The 14,424-nt window shown below is 41.0% G+C and overlaps 1 protein-coding gene across 2 annotated transcripts in view; it reads right to left on the bottom strand.

Moving 5' to 3' along the window:
- Positions 1 to 3,002: 3,002 nt before the first annotated feature.
- phf19 (PHD finger protein 19) overlaps positions 3,003 to 14,424 on the bottom strand; it is a 127,915-nt gene continuing 116,493 nt past the window's right edge. For both annotated transcript variants that reach the window (XM_028808634.2, XM_028808635.2), the window contains exon 14: positions 3,003 to 5,415. In XM_028808634.2, coding sequence (XP_028664467.2) covers positions 5,088 to 5,415 — 328 coding nt within the window. In that variant the 3' untranslated portion in view covers positions 3,003 to 5,087. The remainder of the gene's footprint in view (positions 5,416 to 14,424) is intronic.

The following is a 14,424-nucleotide window of genomic DNA, read 5'->3' as shown; positions in this document are numbered from 1 at the left end:
GGGATGTAGGAGGAAACACTGAAGTACCAGGCAGGAATTTTATGAAAGCTTCATGGACACAAGAACAAAGTGCAAACTCCACACAGCCTGAGGCCAGGCCAGAATTCAAACCCTGTCTCCTGGAGCTACGAGGCAGCGGCACTGACCATGACAACACAATGTCAATCCAATACGTGTTAGTAAACATGCTTATCATATGTTGATCGTTCTACAACCGTTAGTCGTGATCCTACTTCACAAAACCAGAAAACCAACTTCAAATCGTATGTTTTTCACATTGAGACTTCCAAGCTCTCTACCTGTCTGCCACACTGCAGAGAAATCCTAGTGAATTTCGAAACAGACGAGACATTTGGGCCGGCAAGAAAACAGAATCTGACAGTGGAGGGTGGTGGGGGGGCACTCCACATGTTTAAATATTTATGACAATATTTCCCTGTGAAAGGCAGTACACAAAAGAAAGGCAGATTCCAATTCTATTTTTCTGCCATATATCATTACGTTTTAGTTTTGAACTCTTTGTACTTAATGGTGTTTTAATACTCTTTCGAAAAAGTTCCTGGGTATGAAAGGTGCCCATTATGATTATTGCAAATATTTAGCTGATGCCTTTATCTAAGGTACTGCTTCCCAAACTCAGTCCTGGGGGACACCCCCCGTGGCTGCAGGTTTTTGTTCCAACCAGATTCACAATTATAATTATAACACCTGATCTTTTTTAGTTAGAAGCTCTTTTTTCCCCTCTTCTCTTATTCTGCATTCAGAAAAGCACAGCAGTATGTTTTTAACATTATAGGACATTCAGAAATATTTCTATTTTTTTCTAAAGCTTTAAATCAGGCGTCCTCAATCACAGTCCTGGAGGGCCGCAGTGGCTGCAGGTTTTTGTTCTAACTCTGTTGCGTAATTAGAAAGCAATTCTTGCCAATAATTTCATTTCATGGATTGTTATTTCTTTAACTCTGCTATGTCAGGTCATTCTCATATCCTAGATTAGACCACGTGAAAGCCGGAACTACTGGAGCCGCTAGAGAAAGTTTACGTTTGTGCGTTTGTTGACCAAATGTAAGTTCTTACAGTAGATTCTCGCTTATCCGACCTTCGTTTATTCAACATTCAGTATTATCCGATGTCCCACCGTAAAAAAAACCAAAAAAACGCATCAATCGGCAAGAAGAACTGCAAGTTGCGAGCGTAATCTATTTTTTGTTGCTAAATTTATGTTGCTAAATTCATTTTTTCAGTTAAATTTTTCTGTTGTTTTGTTGTAAAACATGATTACAGTGGATTATGTGGCCAGCTCTCTCTCTTGTGTGTGCGTGTGTCTCTCGCGCAAGTGTGTGCATGCGTGTCTCTCTCTTGCGCACGCACACGTGTGTGTGTGTGTGTCTCTCGCTCGCACTGTCTCTCTCTTGCTGCACAGGGAACGCACAGGGAGAGACTGAACACGTGCGGAAATCATCAGCGCGCACAAACCGAAAGGGAAACTGGCTTGTTCGTATACCGAGTGTATGGTCGTGAACAGATGCAAAAGTTTGGCGAACTTTTTGGTCGTAACCCGATTTGTACGTGTTCATAGACGTTCGTGAACTGAGGTTCGTAATGTGTAAAATTATAACATAGTTTGGCGTTTAATAGGCTTTTTCTTAACACCTCCCATTATCCGACACAGAACGTCGGATAAGCGAGACTCTACTGTATGTACATATTTAGAATTCAAGTGTTAAATGTTAGAGAGAAAACTGTTCTGAATTAGTAGTTAGGTTAATATTTTACGTTACTCAGTGTTTATTATTATTACCGTAGATCCCATTAATACCATTCAGTAAAGTAGAGGATGTACTCTGTTTAATATAAATTATTGGGATATTGCATTAGATCTTTAAGAGATGTTTTGTATTAATATGGATACAAGCCTGTTACTTTACCACATTGAAGTTGTAATTGCAAATACCTTACGCTAATAGTGTGTAGCTATAGTGCCAACTATTGGACATTTGAGTATTGCATAGTGAAATAACCTTTATATACAGTGATCCCCCACCTATCGCAGAAGTTACGTTCCAGACCCATCAGCGATACGTGAAAATCCGTGATATAGAAAGACCATATAAATAAACATTTTTTTTAATAGTTTAAGCCTTAAAATACCCCTCCCACGCGCTTTAAACACATGTAAACTTGTAATGGCGAGCGACGTCCGCGTAACGCTTTCCTTCCCAAAGCATATCCAGGAGTTTCACCTTCTCCTTAATGGTCAAGGTCTTCCTCTGGCGCTTAGGCTCACTACTACCAGAAGGATTAGAAGATGCAGGATGCTTGGGAGCCATCATAGGGCTTAAAACAAAACAAAAAGTTGACAAAAAGTTTGCTCACAACAATCGAACCACAAGCAAAGTACACGATTCGCAGAGAACTTAGATGTGTCGTGGACCCCCGCTGTCTGTTCTTGCGAGATTACACCACGTTAGCAGCAACCAATCAGAGCCCAAGAAAATTTAAATCCTGCTGTGATTGGTTGAGTCTCCTCTTTCAGCCAATAACGGGCCTTGTAAGAAATCATCTGGGTACTGTAATGCGAAACTCTTTGTCTATCGTAGTGACTGCTGAAAACCGTTTGCTTTGTTATGAATTTGCTGCAAAGTACACTACAGGTAGGATGTGCTTATTGAATTTTTCCACGATATAGCAGGGGTGTGATAGCTGAACCGTGATATGGTGGGGGAATCACTCTATGTACTAAATGTATTATTTTGTTGTTTACCTGTTAGAACCAAACACATACCTACCTGTACAGTTGTTCTACTTCATGTGAATTTCTAGCATTTCAACAATAAAGCAATGTTCCTGCCATGGTTGGATTAATAATAATAATAATAATTCATTACATTAGTTCCTGTGTTCTAACCGACATACCGCAGCGACTACAGCGAATTGCCAGTCTGCCTTCTCAACTTCCTTTCCAATACTTTCCTTCCAATAGTGCATGATAAATACACACAGGTATAAATGGTAACAAGCTAAATGGAGAAATGCTGATCTCTTTTGTCATTTGCATGTTATTGCTAATTAGGAGCAATTAAAAACTAAGAATACAACTGTTTAAGACAAAAATAAGCAACAAGGGTTCAAAATCTTAATGAACAACACAACTAAAGTGAAGCAGAATTGTCACTTGAGCAATAAGGGCTTCTTATTAAGCAACTGAGTTGGAACAAAAACCTGCAGCCACTGCAGCCCACCAGGACCGTGATTGAGGAGCCCTGTTTTAAATGCTGAACTCTGCTTTGTTGTTTTTCTATTATTTTCCCGATTTTTCCTGTGTAGTTTGCTCCCTTCATTTAACCCTAATAGTGGCAATTAAAACAAGCAGAGCAGACACCCGGTATGACGAAGACTGCAACTACTTCAGAGTCAGACCCACTAATTAGTAAATAATGAATTAAATAACCAGAGCACCTGGAAAAGCCGAATGAGAATCAGGATGAAAATACTGTTAACAAATTAAAAAAAAAATAACATAGTTCTCCGCTTAGTACATTTTAATAAAAATGAACAACTTATTTTTGTCATTTTTACACAGAAACTGGGAAATAAAAACTCACTTAATTAGGTAAGGACTCCAGTGAAAAAAACACAAGCTGGTTGGAACAAAAACCTGCAGTCACAGGGGGTCCACCAGGACCGAGTTTAGGAACCGTTGATCTAAGACAACTTGCATAATTTAGTTTTACATCTGGAGCAAAGGCAGTGTCAGGTATATGTGTAAATATCTGTAATGTATGCCGATATGTAAAAATATTCAGAAATCTTTCTGGTAAGGAAGACAGACGTTTCTCACTAATCCTAGCGCCATAGAGTGGGGTCATGTTACATGTTGAACAGCGCATGCGAGTAACAATTTCACTGTACAGGTGTCCTTATAAACCCTATAATAATAAGAATAATGATTTATATACAGCCCCTTCCAAAATTAGACTCTTTCACAAAGAGTATCACAAAGCCATCAAAACCATTAAATGGGCAAATCAATTATTTAAATGACAGATGAATATTCTTCAGTTTAAGTGTGTTGTGTTGCTGAGATTATTCTCTCTTTAAATCTTTCAGAAGGATAAATATTTTTAGAAAAAGGTGCTAATTGTGCCTGCGGTGTGAACATTTTTACTTCAACCCGCAGTATATTTGTTACGCAGAGAAAACTGTCGAGAGTCAGTCTGTCTCTTGGCAAGGCACAGTGAGGTGTGCATTACAAAAAAAGAAGTTTTCAAGAGTGAAAGGCACTATATAAAATAGAAATACTCACTGAGTTCTTTGAGTCTTTCCTAAGGTCGTCTACCCCCAGACTCCTAATGAGCTGTGCAAAAGGCAAAGCTTAGTAAATGGATTTAAGGCAGCAAGAGGAAAAAATACTAGTGGGCAATAGCCAAAGCATGCCAAAAAATGCTTACAAGCATAGAGAAATGCAAAAGCCCCCAAGCACTTTTATAAAATTAACTCCAACCCCCCACCCCATCAACTTACAAATCTTTTTATCAGATTTTAGACTTTGCAGGCCTGCAGCTTGGCAAAAATGTACAGAGCCTATCCAATTTTATAAAGGAAAAGCCACTGTAGTATCCACCCAAATTGGTGTCCACCTTGTCTAAAAGCTCCAATTTTTCTTTTTTTGGAAGCCCTCGGTATTTGGTCTGATGTCTTAGGAAAATCATGGGACCACAAGCAAAACAAAACAACAAATCAAACACTTGCCAAGCAACTTTAGATGAAACCAACATCACAAACTCCACCTTAAGGAACCTTTTGTGGCGTCATGACACAGTGTGGCCACTTGGTGGCGCGCCAGCTGCTTGTCTCCTTTCCAGCCTCTAATGAAGGTCACCTACCAGAGAGTGCAGCACAGCAGTGTTTCTCTTTACAAGGAACTGCAGTCAGCTCCATCCAATTTCCAATGCAGCGGAAGCAGTATGACCACTTGCGTCCCAGCTTCTGGGTTAAGGACCATACATTATTACTACTACGATTATGATTACTTTCTGTTCTTAAAAGGATGGTTTCTTTCTCCTTATGTCAGGACACCTTCCTCTTCAGTAGGGCGTTGTGCCCTCCCATTCCACCAGATACTGAACTTTTCCCTCTAATGTGACCCTTCGAGCCAGGACCTGGTACTTCTCCCCGCATGCAAGCCTGCCTGCGGCCCCAAAATAGCTGGTGATGGATGATTTGAGATGCGACAGTGAAGAGTCATCCTCGCTGATGCTTTCAAAGGTGTGGCTGTCGTTGTCCTGTGATTCAGGAGAGCACTGGGTTTCAAAACTAGATGGGACCTTGTAGCTCTCCGACACCGCCCTCTTGGCCGCCAGCACGGTGTAACTTTTGGTCCGCAGCTTCCGTTTTCTGCTTCCAATGTGCTTCCTGACAGGAAAGTCAAAAACAAAGACATGTATGAGATTGTATCTGTTGGCAAAAATATCCACCTAGATTTCAGAGCAGCCCTGTGTGGATATGAAATCCCTTAGATACCCCAAATCAGACTTTCAATTTTTAGCTTTCTATGGCAAGCTGAACAATTGGTGTGCAAAATATAAAATAGCAGCTGCAAATCCATTCAATCCAGTGCAGGGGTCAGAACATCAGCAACACCCAGCGCTGATTCCTGATACTGTTGGGTTAAGCTCCAGCCTTCCACAACCCTGAATTGGATTAAGTGTGAATGAGTGTGGTTACATGCACTTTAATAACCCGGATATCCACAAAACCCTAGTTTTAGAAATGTTATGTACACGCTTATTCTGGTTAGAGAACCTGGGATATTGGTCTCTGAGGACCCTGGTTCACAGATGTAGATTTCACCCATTCCCATGTAAACCCTTAACAGGGTTTCAATTAAGGATTTTGCAGTCTGCGTATATCCATTGCACTCTGTTCACCTGCTTAGCTTTGGGCCAGGTAGAAGCGACCTGCATGATCAGTTTGCTGAGGCAAATGTTCAGCCCATTGAATTATTCTTTTCCTGGCATGAAATTAGAACGATATGGACAAGAACAGGCCATTTACTCCAACAAATTTCGCCAGTTCTATTAAACTTAACTCAATGAGTTCTGAAGCTTCCTAAGGTCCAACTGTCTACAACACTACTTGGTAGTTTATTCCATGTGTCAGTGGTTCTCTTTATGAAGAAAAACTTTCTAATGTTTGTGCGAAATGTACGCCTAACAAGTTTCCCACTGTGTCCCATTGTTCTTGATGACCTTGTTTTAAAGTCAGAATCTCGATCCACTGGACTAATTCCCTTCATCATTTTAAACACGTCAGTCAGGTCTCCTCTTAATCTCCTTTAACGGCTCAGCTCTTTTAATCTTTCCTTATAATTGATCCCCTGTAGCCCTGGAATTAGCCTAGCCGCTCTTCTCAGGACCTTTTCTAGTGCTACTTTGTCCTTCTTTGCACTTTGAGCTACATTTTTTTGTATGAAAATGTGCTATATAAAAAAATGTTGTTGTTGTTTTTGTGGCCTGGAGATCAACACTGCACACAGTACTCCAGGTGAAGGCTCACCAGTGCATTATAAACCTGGAGCATAAACTCCCTGGTCTTGTATTTCATACATTGTGCGGAGTTATCTGCATCAATATTTCAGAAATTGCTAAATTCTTGTCGATAAGCTGAACATACAGTGTTAAGATCAGCAGCAAAATCTCATGAGCAGTGCTGCCATATAATATGATAAAATTAACGTGTTATGTAGTCTGACGACATTTTAAAGTAACGAGTAACCCTACGTTACACTTATTATACTGAAGAAAATTACTCTCGTTATTATTATCCTAGCAGCACTGGGTGCACGGTAAAAAGCACTAACGCCAAGCAGAAAAGAGTGCAATCCTGTACCAGAAACTTATAAAAAGGTCAATTTACTTTTAACCCAGTATTACTTTCTCGTATACAAAGTATAGGGAAAGTATTGTAATCATCCAAAGATTCGATGTCGAGATTTGAATGAATCTCGACATTTTAGACTTCCCCGAGTTTCTAGTATATGAGGTATAGGGAAAGTACTGTAATCCTCCAAAAATTGCATTTTGAGATTTTGATGAATCTCGATGTTTTAGACCTCCCTGAGTTTGAAAATACCATTTTTGGAATTGTGTCTGTGTGTGTGTGTGTACATAAACACGATAACTTGAGAATGCTTTCACGTAGGTCAACCAAATTTTGCATACAAGTATTTGGTACAAAATGTAGATTTCTATCAACGTTTGGGCTATTTCCGCTATTTCTGAAGTGGCACTTTACCTTTTATTCATGCAGCTGCTGAGTCTGATTTATTCAACTTTACTTGCATAATAATTGTTCAATATATTGTTAATTTGAATTGACTTCTTGTTGATGGTTCTTTAATGTACAGGATATAAAAATATAATCATTATCTTGCAGTTTACTCCACAAATATCCATCCCCATATCTGAGTATATGAGAAAGTCAAGGGGCCACCACCCCTGATTTTTTGTTAAAGATATGTTGAAGTAGTGTACTTGAGTGATGCAGCGGCCAGTGACCACACCATGAATCATCGGTGGCTCAGGTCCAGGATGTAGAAATGGGGTTGATGTTATTTACTTCACTGCACATGAAGGAGTAAACTTATTTGTAAAACAGAAGAAAATGACCACAGGCTTCAGTCTTATTTTCAGATTCATGTACGGTTCAATGACACTGAAGAATTTTGCCACAGAAGAAGCCTACTTGTATATGTAAATTAAGGTTTCTGCCTTAACTGGGTTACTTACGTTATCCCGGCATGTAAATGCACTAACAGAGACTGCCATGTTACCTGTGTAACCAGTAGGAGGCACCACTGAGCTCCCAAACCCCAGATACAGTAATGCCCAATATAGTCCCGGGTCCTTTATTGGTCACCAATACCTTTCCAGAGTGAACACAGCCACATGCACACAATTACAAGGTAAGTTGATTCTTTTTCTCTCCTTCCAACCCTTCTGGTGAGTGTCGACTGCTGCCTCCAACTCTGACACAGTGAGGCAAAGCTGCTCTACTTATAAAAGACCCAGAAGCACTGTCCAGGGGAAGTACTTCCAGGTCAAGAGGAAGCCTCATAAACGTAGGGAGCACAAGTCCCTCTAGCACCGCCTGGCATCACCCACAGAACCCAACAGGGCCAATCCATGGGTCTACTGTTCCCAGCATGCCCTGCGGGTGTCCGTACACGTACTGTAGTCCAAGGATACTGCCATCTAATGCAGGGGTCGCCAGCTCCGGTCCTGGGGGACCACCATGACTGCAGGTTTTCATTCTCATCCCTTTCTTAATGAGTGACCTGTTTTTGCTGCTAATTAACTTCTAATTTTAGTTGACTTGCTCCTGAAGACTCAAACCCCTTCCTTAATTAGCAGCCAAACAATGATGAGATACAAAACGAGCCAAAACAACTGGTGTCCATCATACAATATCTGAAAATAAAAGAAAGATGAAGGTCTCAGGAATGCTGATCTGCTCATGTCCACAAAACACTTAAAAAAAAAAAAAAAAAAAAAGAGAATATCAACAATTACAGAAATGTTTGCTATTGCACCACTAGAGCAGCAACAAACCATGGAAATAAAGAACGGGTTTAATTAACGACAAGACTCGGCACCTCATTAAGCTGCTGGTTAGAGAGAAAATGGTTGGAGTTTGAGGCCCTGACTTAGTTGGTCTTCTGTTGGCTGACTCACTTCACATTTCATTTCTGTTTGGGTGCCATTTAAGGAAAGAAATGAAACAATAAAGAGGGGAACAAATCTAAAAAAAAGCAATTCAATTAAAATTAATTCCCAAGAAGTTAATTAGAAATTCAAACAGGGCACTCATTAAAAAAAAGGGTTATAATGAAAACCTGCAGCTACAGTAGTCCTCCAGGACCGGAGTTGGCGACCCCTGATCTAATGTCTTGGGGAAGTGAATTGTTCATGTAAGTTATTTCCTCCTGTTGTTCCAGCATGTTGGCTTCCTGGCTGGGTAAGGGTCCTTGACTGAACCCTTCCAGCATCTCCCTTGATTTGTTGGCACCAGCTACCAATCTCCTGGTCGAGACAGGGAATGCCTTGCCTTCCTTCTTGTCCAATTAAAGGATGCCACCCCATGCTTAGTGTCGTTTACACCTGTTACCAGTGTCGTAAGGCGATGGCAGCAGTCCACATCATTCCTTCATGGGATTCGGCACTGCTATTTTATCTCAACACGCCAAGTTGATTGCATTTTCAAGTCTGCGCAAGGGATGGTCAGAACAAAGGCACAGACTCAGGTACATGACAGTTCATAAAATAATTTATGGCTGAATATGCTTTTGGAAAGTCCAAATATTGACAGAAGAAATGTTGATTACATTAGTATTCTTGCTTGAGATGGTATAATCAGACCCCTGGCCTCTCCATAATAGTTACCAGTGGTGCATGACTGAATTACTGTAATCTTCCACTGGCACGTAATGAATGACAATGCGTGGGTCCTTTCAAGGTTATTGTCATTTTTATTGAAGTGCTTGGGTTTTTCTCCACGTTTCATTTCACTGGCTCATAACAGCTCAACAAGAGACACCTGGATCAGCTGCGTCTATGCACAAGTCTCAAATCTCGGAGTAATAAAAACTTTTTTAGTGACTGATCTCTACAGGATGCCTTTAAATTCTTTCAGGAAGACACAAATGGCTCTGCATTCCTTAGAAAAATTAATTCAGCTTTTTGGGCTTTTACTTGGAAAGTTGAAGAATAAAAAAAGATTTTCTTTAAAGAACTGTTTGTTTCATCAGTGAAACCCGATGCATGATAATTAATAGAATTAAATATTAGAACAGTAGAATGTGTAGTAGAAAATTGCAGTATGAGCAGGAAGCATGAATTCACTGAGACTTGGCTCCCTACAGATACATTTGAGATAACAGTGATGGAATTTAATATCAGAAAGGTAATATTTGTTGCAAACGACAGGAGCAGGAAGCATAAATTCAATGACGCTCAGCCCTTACAAGCCCAGTGCACATTAAGAGTTACAGAAAACCAGTGGGATAGCATTAGAGAGGGACAGACAAGGAGTCCCTGGAATCAGAAGTAGGGGGCTGGGAATCTGTTCTGACCTGGGATTTGTTCATTTTTATGAATGTCAGCCTGTCCACAGAACCACAAAGTAATAGCAGCTAGGGATCTACCAGTTGGGGATGCTGCATCCCTCATTGGCTGGCAGAAGGGTGGTGTGCCCAACAGCCAATAGGGCAGGAGCTGCAGCACCAACAACTCTGTTGGGTGTCCATTTAGACACTGGGCTTGGGGGTGCCCTCTTATGGCATTTGGGTGGTGTTGAGCCAGCACCGTATGCTAAGAGGGGTTTGGAAGGGCATGGAAAAGAAAGCTGTGCACCAGCTGGCCCCCTTTGGGTGTGAACCACTGCTCTCTGTTCTGAATCTGAGGACTGGCTTCCAGTGGGAGACTCTGAGCTTGTGATGCAAGATATCAGCATTACATACTCGAGGGGGCTGTCCCATCCAATATTGGCAGTTAACCCACTCTCTGTGATGTCACGCTGGCCTCGCAAAGCATTATGGGGCTCTGGGAAAAAAAAAAAGTTCGCTTAAGCTGGCCACCCTGCAGATTTTCAGAGAAAAATTTCACTGCCTAAGTTCACCTGTGAACCTGGCAAATATTCTATTAAAAAAACGCTTTGGCAAATTTGATGGTCAACACAATTTAGCACATTATTCCTCATTGTGCTGTGAATATTCTGTTTATCATCGCATATTGATATTTCCTGTTTCTTGTCATGTGTGCTACACTGTTTTATTGTACCCTGTACAATATTTTCACTGCATGTTCATGTGTGCATTATATTTTTTATGGTCAATGATTTTGTCTCTGTTTGTGTTGGTGATTGCTGGGGCTGCATTGTGAACTTCTTGCTTGTGGATTAGTTGAGCTAAGATCGTATTAACTTTCTTTCCATGTTCATAATAATGGTGCCTTGATTTAAATATGAGTTGTTCATTAGAACAATCCAGACGAGAACAGGCCATTCAGCCCAACAAAGCTCGCCAGTCCTATCCACTTATTTCTTCCAAAAAAACATCAAGTCGAGTTTTGAAAGTCCCTAAAGTCTTACTGTCTACCACACTACTTGGTCGCTTATTCCAAGTGTCTATAGTTCTTTGTGTAACGAAAAACTTCCTAATGTTTGTGTGAAATTTAAATTTAAAAAGTTTCCAACTGTGTCCCCTGGTTCTTGATGAACTCATTTTAAAATAACCGTCTCGATCCACTGTACTAATTCTCTTCATAATTTTAAACACTTCAATCATGTCACCTCTTAATGTTCTTTTGCTTAAACTGTATAGGCGCAGCTCTTTTAATCTTTCCTCATAACTCATCCCCTGTAGTCCTGAATCAGCCTAGTCGCTCTTCTCTGGACCTTCTCTAGTGCTGCTATGTCCTTTTTGTAGCCTGGAGACCAAAACTGCACTCAGTACTCAAGATGAGGCCTCACCATTGCATTATAAAGGTTGAGCAGAACCTCCTGTGACTTGTACTCCACGCATCAAGGCGTTATATATAACGCAACATTCTGTTAGCCTTCTTAATGGCTTCTGGACACTGTCAGAAAGTCGATAGCTTAGAGTCCACTATGACTCCTAAATCCTTCTCATAAGGTGTCCTCTGGATTTTCCGACCACCCATTGTTTACTCAGACCTAACATTTTTACTTCCTATGTGTAATACTTTACATTTACATTTCATCGTCCACAAATCTGCCCAAGCCTGTCTACTGTCCAAGTCCTTCTGTAATGATACAACGGATTCCAAATTATCTGCTAATCCACCTATCTTGGTATCATCTGCAAATTTAACCAGCTTCAGAATCAGAATATCTTTATTGTCATTGTAACAAATACAACAAAATTAGGTGCTTATATTCCTATCTAAATCATTTATATATATTAAAATAGCAGCAGCCCTAGCACTGCCCCCTGCTGGTCTCCACTCTTAACATCGCCCAGTTCTGTTGAGGTTCATCACACCTTTACCCTCTGCTTCCTGTGCCTGAGCCAATTCTGCACCCGTCTAAAAACATCACCCTGAACTCCCACTTCTTGTAATTTAATGCCCAACCTCTCATGTGGCACCTCATCAAATGCTTTCTGAAAGTCAAGATAAATAATATCATCTGCTCCACTAGTCGTATCCTTAGTTGCCTCCTCATTGAATTCCAGTTCAGTGTCTTTAGTTGTTAAGAGGTTGAGTTCTGAATGCAGAGCCTGCCTTTTCCTATGAAGTGCCTCACTTTCACTGCATGTTCAGTGTTTCTATACCACCAGTCCTAGCAGTAAATAAGCTTCTTTATATTGTAACTGAGGTGGACAGGACTGGTCGTAGAAATCCGCAATGGATGCAGGCCTTCACTTCTACTGATTCCTTAATTTAATGTCAAACTTGCTGCTAACTGAACCTCTTATTTAATCAGATGGCTCACTTGAGCTCTCTCTGTCTGTTGTCTCAGAAATTAATGATCCGAATTTTACTTCTCTTTGAAATGCACAAAGACACTGCTGCCATGAGTCAGTGCACAGGAGACTGTTAGCTTTCTGCCTTCACTTTAATTCTGTTCTTCAAGTGCCTCTTTTTATTAGCCAGAGAACATCTCATCAGTACATCAGTGCCACTGTCACATGGTAATATTATTGTGTTCGTCATCAAGTAGCTGGTTTTAGTAAAATATTCTGGGAAACAAAACATTTGAAGGTCTGATGGGCTCTAACCCTCTTGATTCATTCTTTCAGCAAAGTAAAATGTTGCCTGAAAAGAATTCCTGACACAGCAGAAAGATTACAGGAACAAAGAGCGGAATTCCTAATTGAACTGAATAAACCTGCCTTTTTTTTGTACAGATTCTATTTCTTTCCTACAAAACAAATCGTAATTTTTGGAGCCCTGTGGTCAGACTCAATGCCCAGTTAGTCCCTGGGAAACTTTGGCTTACTGCACTTACTGTAATTATTGAAACTGAAAGATGGTGACTCAGGTTTAGTATTGGATTGGTGCTAAAATTCTGAGTTCAGTATCGATTCCAGCTTTCGGACCTCAGTATCGGTACCCAAACAAATAATGGATAACTCCAAAATCCGCTCATCTTACTCCAGTCTCCCTGGTGTGACATGCAGTGGCATTAAGGCATGTAGTATGACATTGTGATCTGTAGTGATAGTAGGAAGCAGGTTGAGGAGACCCTGGAAAGGTGGAGATATGCTGCAGAAAGGAGAGGAATGAAGGTAAGTAGGACCACCAAGACAGAATACATGTGTATGAATGAGAGGGAGGTCAGTGGAATGGTGAGGATGAAGGGAGTAGAGTTGGCAAAGGTGGATGAGTTTAAATACTTCGGATCAACAGTACAGAGTAATGGGGATTGTGGAAGAGAAGTGAAAAAGAGAGTGCAGGCAGGGTGGAATGGGTGGAGAAGAATGTCAGGAGTGATTTGTGACAGACGGGTATCAGCAAGAGTGAAAGGGAAGGTCTACAGGACAGTAGTGAGACCAGCTATGTTATATGGGCTGGAGACGGTGGCACTGACCAAAAAGCAGGAGACAGAGCTGGAGGTGACAGAGTTAAAGATGTTAAGATTTGCATTGGGTGTGACGAGGATGGACAGGACTAGAAATGAGGGCATTAGAGGATCAGCGCAAGTTGGACGGTTGGGAGACAAAGTCAGAGAGGCGAGATTGTGTTGGTTTGGACATGTGCAGAGGAGAGATGAGGGGTATAATGAGAGAAGGGTGCTAAGGATAGAGCTGCCAGGGAAGAGGAAAAGAGGAAGGCCTAAGAGAAGGTTTATGGATGTGGTGAGAGAGGACATGCAGGTGATGGGTGTGACAGAGCAAGAAAGATATGGAAGAAGATATTCCGCTGTGGACAACCCCTAATGGGAGCAGCCGAAAGAAGAAGTATGCAATCATTGAAGCAATAAAGGGGGGGCAGAGGGGTGCCCTGTTTAGTGTTGTTTGTGTTGAACCAGTGGGCTCCCCATTGAAGTCCAAATCTTGAGATTTGAGATCCTCTGTCAAGTCTCATTTTAGCCAAAATAATAAAAGGGAAGGGTCCCCAATGAAATCACAATCACACTGAAGCAATAACTGAGGGTCTTCCATGAAGTCACAACTGTACTGAAACAAAAATGGGCTTGGGCATTGTTGGTTTCCCTGTGAAGTCTCAAATGCAGCACAGACTGTGGTTTCATTTCGGAAACGTCTCCAGTGTGGACGTTTTTTTTTTTCCTGACTTATACAATGCCAAGTTGTCAAGGGAATTTTGAGGGATTGAGAGGACAGGTAAAGTAGACTTGCAGTATTTTAAAATCCCAAAATGTTGCTACCATATTGCTTTAAAA

Source organism: Erpetoichthys calabaricus, chromosome 9 (assembly GCF_900747795.2).
Source record: "Erpetoichthys calabaricus chromosome 9, fErpCal1.3, whole genome shotgun sequence".
NCBI lineage: Eukaryota > Metazoa > Chordata > Cladistia > Polypteriformes > Polypteridae > Erpetoichthys > Erpetoichthys calabaricus.
Note: the sequence above shows the minus strand (reverse complement) of the source record. Positions and strands in the feature narration are given on the sequence as shown.